Source organism: Mytilus trossulus, chromosome 1 (genome assembly GCF_036588685.1).
Source record: "Mytilus trossulus isolate FHL-02 chromosome 1, PNRI_Mtr1.1.1.hap1, whole genome shotgun sequence".
Classification (NCBI taxonomy): Eukaryota; Metazoa; Mollusca; class Bivalvia; order Mytilida; family Mytilidae; genus Mytilus; species Mytilus trossulus.
In genome coordinates this window covers 32,629,373-32,635,451 of record NC_086373.1, presented here as the reverse complement: position 1 = coordinate 32,635,451, position 6,079 = coordinate 32,629,373, and the positions used below count along the sequence as shown (strand labels likewise).

General features: G+C 35.5%; 1 protein-coding gene across 1 annotated transcript; it reads left to right on the top strand.

Annotated features, from left to right (window-relative positions):
* The first annotated feature begins 4,056 nt into the window (after positions 1 to 4,056).
* On the top strand, positions 4,057 to 5,836 carry LOC134712561 (ribonuclease 3-like). Its single transcript, XM_063574296.1, has 3 exons — positions 4,057 to 4,522; positions 4,579 to 4,652; positions 5,192 to 5,836. The coding sequence occupies exons 1-3, from the start codon at positions 4,057 to 4,059 to the stop codon at positions 5,834 to 5,836; spliced, it is 1,185 nt and encodes a 394-aa protein (XP_063430366.1).
* Positions 5,837 to 6,079: the final 243 nt, after the last annotated feature.

The window sequence follows — 6,079 nt, the reverse complement described above, 5'->3', positions numbered from 1 at the left end:
AACCAACAGACAAAGACTAATCAACATACAAACACAAACAACAGACGAAGACATGCTACAAAGACAAACCAACAGACAAAGATAAGCCACAAAGACAAACCAACAGACAAAGACAAGCCACAAAGACAAACCAACAGACAAAGACAAGCCACAAAGAAAAACCAATAGACAAAGACAAACCAACAGACAAAGACAAACCAACAGACAAAGACAAACCAATAGACAAAGACAAACCAACAGACAAAGACAAGCCATAAAGACAAACTAACAGACAAACACAAACAACAGACGAAGACATACCACAAAGACAAACCAACAGACAAAGACAAACCAACAGACAAAAACAAACCAATAGACAAAGACAAACCAACATACAAAGATAATCCACAAAGACAAACCAACAGACAAAGACTAATCAACAGACAAACACAAACAACAGACTAAGACATGCCACAAAGACAAATCAACAGACAAACACAAACAACAGACTAAGACATGCCACAAAGACAAATCAACAGACAAAGACAAGCCACAAAGAAAAACCAACAGACAAAGACAATCCACAAAAACAAACCAACAGAAAAAGACAAACCAACAGACAAAAACAAACCAACAGACAAAAACAAACCAACAGACAAAAACAAACCAACAGACAAAAACAAACCAACAGCCCTGACAAGCCATAAAGACAAACCAACAAAGATAAGCCACAAAGACAAGCCATAAAGACAAACCAACAAAGATAAGCCACAAAGACAAACCAACAAAGATAAGCCACAAAGACAAGCCAACAAAGATAAGCCACAAAGACAAGCCAATAAAGACAAACCAACAGACAAAGACAAACCAACACACAAAGACAAACCATAAAGACAAACCAACAGACAAAGACAAGCCACAAAGACAAAGACAAGCCATAAAGACAAAGACAAGCCATAAAGACAAACCAACAAAGATAAGCCACAAAGACAAGCCATAAAGACAAACCAACAAAGATAAGCCACAAAAACAAGCCATAAAGACAAACCAACAAAGATAAGCCACAAAGACAAACCAACAAACAAAGACAATCCACAAAGACAAACCAACAGACGAAGACAAGCCATAAAAACAAACCAACAGAAAAAGACAAACCAACAGACAAAGACAAGCCATAAAGACAAAAACAAGCCATAAAGACAAACCAACAAAGATAAGCCACAAAGACAAACCAATAAACAAAGATAATCCACAAAGACAAACCAACAGACAAAGACAAACCAACAAACAAAGATAATCCACAAAGACAAACCATAAAGACAAACCAACAAAGATAAGCCACAAAGACAAGCCATAAAGACAAACCAACAAAGATAAGCCACAAAGACAAACCAACAAACAAAGACAATACACAAAGACAAACCAACAGACGAAGACAAGCCATAAAAACAAACCAACAGAAAAAGACAAACCAACAGACAAAGACAAGCCATAAAGACAAAAACAAGCCATAAAGACAAACCAACAAAGATAAGCCACAAAGACAAGCCATTAAGACAAACCAACAAAGATAAGCCACAAAGACAAGCCATAAAGACAAACCAACAAAGATAAGCCACAAAGACAAACCAACAAACAAAGATAATCCACAAAGACAAACCAACAGACAAAGACAAACCAACAAACAAAGATAATCCACAAAGACAAACCAATAGACAAAGACAAACCAACATACAAAGACAAACCAATTGACAAAGACAAACCAACATACAAAGACAAACCAATAGACAAAGACAAACCAACATACAAAGACAAACCAATAGACAAAGACAAACCAACATACAAAGACAAACCAATAGACAAAGACAAACCAATAGACAAAGACAAACCAACATACAAAGACAAACCAATTGACATGACAAAGACAAACCAACATACAAAGACAAGCCACAAAGAAAAACTCCTAAATAATATCAACATCAACAAAGCTGGTGGGCCTGATCTCATCCGTGGTAAAATTTTAAAAGAGTGTAAATCATCTATCTCTCCCATCTTATCAATCATATTTCAATCATCACTGAACTCTGGAAAGATCCCAGATGACTGGCGTCACGCAAGTGTATGTCCAGCATTCAAAAAAGGCGACAAACACGATCCTATAAACTATCGCCCAATATCATGGACTTGCATCTGCTGCAAACTATTAGAACATGTTGTAGCGAGTAGCATTATGAAACATCTGGAAAAAAATAAAATACTATATGACTTACAACATGGTTTTCGATCCTCCCGCTCCTGTGAAACTCAGCTAATATCATTTATTCAAGATCTTGCAAATTCAAATAATAAAAACATCCAAATAGACATCATAATAATGGATTTTTCAAAAGCATTTGATAAAGTTTCACACCACCACCTCATGTATAAAATTGGTTTCTATGGTATAAATTGTAATGCATATTATTGGATTCAAGATTTCTTAACAAACAGAACACAGACAGTAGTACTTGAAGGTGAAACATCAAATAAAATTCCTGTAACATCTGGGGTACCTCAAGGCACAGTGATTGGTCCAATTTTATTTTTAATCTTCATTAATGATTTGGCAGAATATATTGAACATAGTACATTAAGATTGTTTGCAGATGACAGCATTATTTATAGGGAAATTAAAAAACCAGATGACACACTTAAATTACAGTCTGACTTAGAAGCGGCTGGCAGGTGGGAGCAGAACTGGCTCATGCATTTTCACCCTGATAAGTGCAACATTCTCAGTGTAACTAAAAAACGCAAACCTTTAGACTTTACCTATAAATTACACAATCACTCTTTAGAAAAAGTTGACTCTACAAAATATTTAGGCCTAACTCTTCAATCAAATTTAAAATGGGACAAACATATAGATAACATGACATCAAAAGCAAACCAGTCCCTTGGATTTATTCGTAGAAACCTAAAAATAGCATCACCGAAAGTTAAAGCTCATGCATATAAAGCTCTTGTCCGACCAAAATTAGAGTACTGCTCAACAATTTGGGACCCACATCAAAAACAACAAACTCTACAAATTGAAAAAGTTCAGAGAAGAGCAGCACGCTTCTCATGCAACCGCTTCCATAACACCAGCTCAGTTACTGAAATGATGACAGACCTAAATTGGTACCCACTCGAAATTAGGCGTTTACGATACAGACTTGTTTTCTTTTACAAAATTATTCATGAAATTGTTGCAGTTCCTACACATAATCTTTTGATCCCACTTGACAATAGAACCAGACATAGCAATCCACACTCATTTAGACAAATACAAACATCTAAAGACAGTTATAAATATTCATTTTATCCACGAACAGTTATAAGTTGGAATCATCTGCCACAACAAATAGTATCATGCAGTACAGTAGAGGGATTCAAGAGTATGATCTCAGAATCTGCTCTCATCCCCATATTCTATCCCTAACTATTCTGTTATCAAATGTATATAGTTTTATCACAATTTATTTTTTCAAATGTACATACGTTATGTTGATTTTTTTTGATTTTGTTATTTTTGATTTTTTGTTGCTAAATTAGTGTAAATTATAAATTTTATAGTCGACGCCCGGCGAATAATCTTCAATAATTGAAGGATCGCTAGAAACCTAAAGAAGAAGAAAGACAAGCCGTAAAGACAAATCAACAGACAAAGACAAACCAACAGACAAAGACAAGCCATAAAGACAAAGACAAACCATAAAGACAAACCAACAGACAAAGACAAGCCACAAAGACAAACCAACAGACAAAGACAAGCCACAAAGACAAACCAACAGACAAAGACAAGCCACAAAGACAAACCAACAGTCAAAGACAAGCAACAAACACAAACCACAAAGACAAACCAACAGATAAATACAAGCCACAAAGACAAACCAAAAAGACAAACCAATAGACAAAGACAAGCCACAAAGACAAACCAACAGACAAAGACAAGCCACAAATAAACCAACAGATAAATACAAGCCACAAAGACAAACCAAAAAGACAAACGAATAGACAAAGACAAACCAAAAAGACAAACCACTAGACAAAGACATGCCACAAAGACAAACCAACATACAAAGACAAACCGAAAAGACAAACCAACAGACAAAGACAAACCCAAAAGACAAACCAACAGACAAAGACAAACCCAAAAGACAAACCAACAGACAAAAACAAACAAAGACAAGCCACAAAGACAAACCAACAGACAAAGACAAGATACAAAGACTAACCAAAAAGACAAACCAACAGACAAAGACAAGCCACAAAGACAAACCAACAAACAAAGATAATCCACAAAGACAAACCAATAGACAAAGACAAACCAATAGACAAAGACAAACCAATAGACAAAGACAAACCAACAGACAAAGACAAGCCACAAAGACAAACCAAAAAGACAAACCAACATACAAAGACAAGCCACAAAGACAAGCCATAAAGACAAACCAACAGACAAAGACAAGCCATAAAGACAAACCAAAAGACAAAGACAAGCCACAAAGACAAACCAACAGTCAAAGACAAGCCACAAAGACAAACCAAAAAGACAAACCAACAGACAAAGACAAGCCACAAAGACAAACCAACAGATAAATACAAGCCACAAAGACAAACCAAAAAGACAAACCAATAGACAAAGACAAGCAACAAAGACAAATCAAAAAGACAAACCAATAGACAAAGACATGCCACAAAGACAAACCAACATACAAAGACAAATCAACAGACAAAGACAAACCAACAGACAAAGACAAACCCAAAAGACAAACCAATAAACAAAGACAAACCAACAGACAAAAACAAACAAACAGACAAAGACAAGCCACAAAGACAAACCAACAGACAAAGACAAGCCACAAAGACTAACCAAAAAGACAAACCAATAGACAAAGACAAGCCACAAAGACAAACCAACAAACAAAGATAATCCACTAAGACAAACCAATAGACAAAGACAAACCAACATACAAAGACAAGCCACAAAGACAAACCAACATACAAAGACAAACCAATAGACAAAGACAAGCCATAAAGACAAACCAACAGACAAAGACAAGCCACAAAGACAAACCAACAGACAAAGACAAGCCACAAAGACAAACCAAAAAGACAAACCAACAGACAAAGACAAGCCAAAAAGACAAACCAACAGATAAATACAAGCCACAAAGACAACCAATAGACAAAGACAAGCCACAAAGACAAACCAACAAACAATGATAATCCACAAAGACAAACCAACAGACAAAGACAAACCAACAGACAAAGACAAACCAACATACAAAGACAAACCAATAGACAAAGACAAAGCAACATACAAAGACAAATCAACAGACAAAGACAAACCAATAGACAAAGACAAACCAACAGACAAAGACAAACCAACAGACAAAGACAAACCAACAGACAAAGACAAATCAACATACAAAGACAAACCAACAGACAAAGACAAACCAACAGACAAAGACAAACCAACATACAAAGACAAACCAACAGACAAAGACAAACCAACAGACAAAGACAAGCCATAAAGACAAAGACAAACCAACAGACAAAGACAAGCCATAAAGACAAACCAACAGACAATACTATATACTATTGCAATATTAAAATCATTTTTGCAAATGTCCAAATCATAGTGATCAATATTATAACCAATTTGTTATTCGCTAAAACAGATGTAGGAGAAAGTAAAGGACTATTCAAACTCTTAAGTCGAAGAACAATTGGGAAGCTGAAATCATCTCCTTCGTACCAAATGTTGGTTCAACTGACATTTAATTGTCAATTTCTAGTTGCAAGTCAAGATATGAAGCAGCGGACTTAACTTTGTCTGTTGTGTCCTTTATTTTAAATTTCGATTGGATATATAGATGTTCAACATAGTCACATAACTTAGAATAGTTAAGGATACTGCTGGCATTTTCTTATTCTCCTTTAGAAGGTCTTGGAATAATTCTACCTCATATGAGTAAAGGAACAAGCCGTCAAGAAGAGAAACTCCATTGTTTTCCATGAGAACAAAATTACTTGTTTATAACTTACCTCCAAACGAAACGAAGATGATGAC

Coding starts and splice junctions, on each gene's coding strand:
- LOC134712561 (XM_063574296.1), top strand. CDS start 4,057: ATGCCACAAAGACAAACCAACATACAAAGACAAACCGAAAAGACAAAC. Junction 4,523..4,578: donor GCCACAAAGACAAACCAACA/GTCAAAGACAAG, acceptor GACAAAGACAAG/CCACAAAGACAAACCAACAG. Junction 4,653..5,191: donor AAACCAATAGACAAAGACAA/GCAACAAAGACA, acceptor GACAACCAATAG/ACAAAGACAAGCCACAAAGA.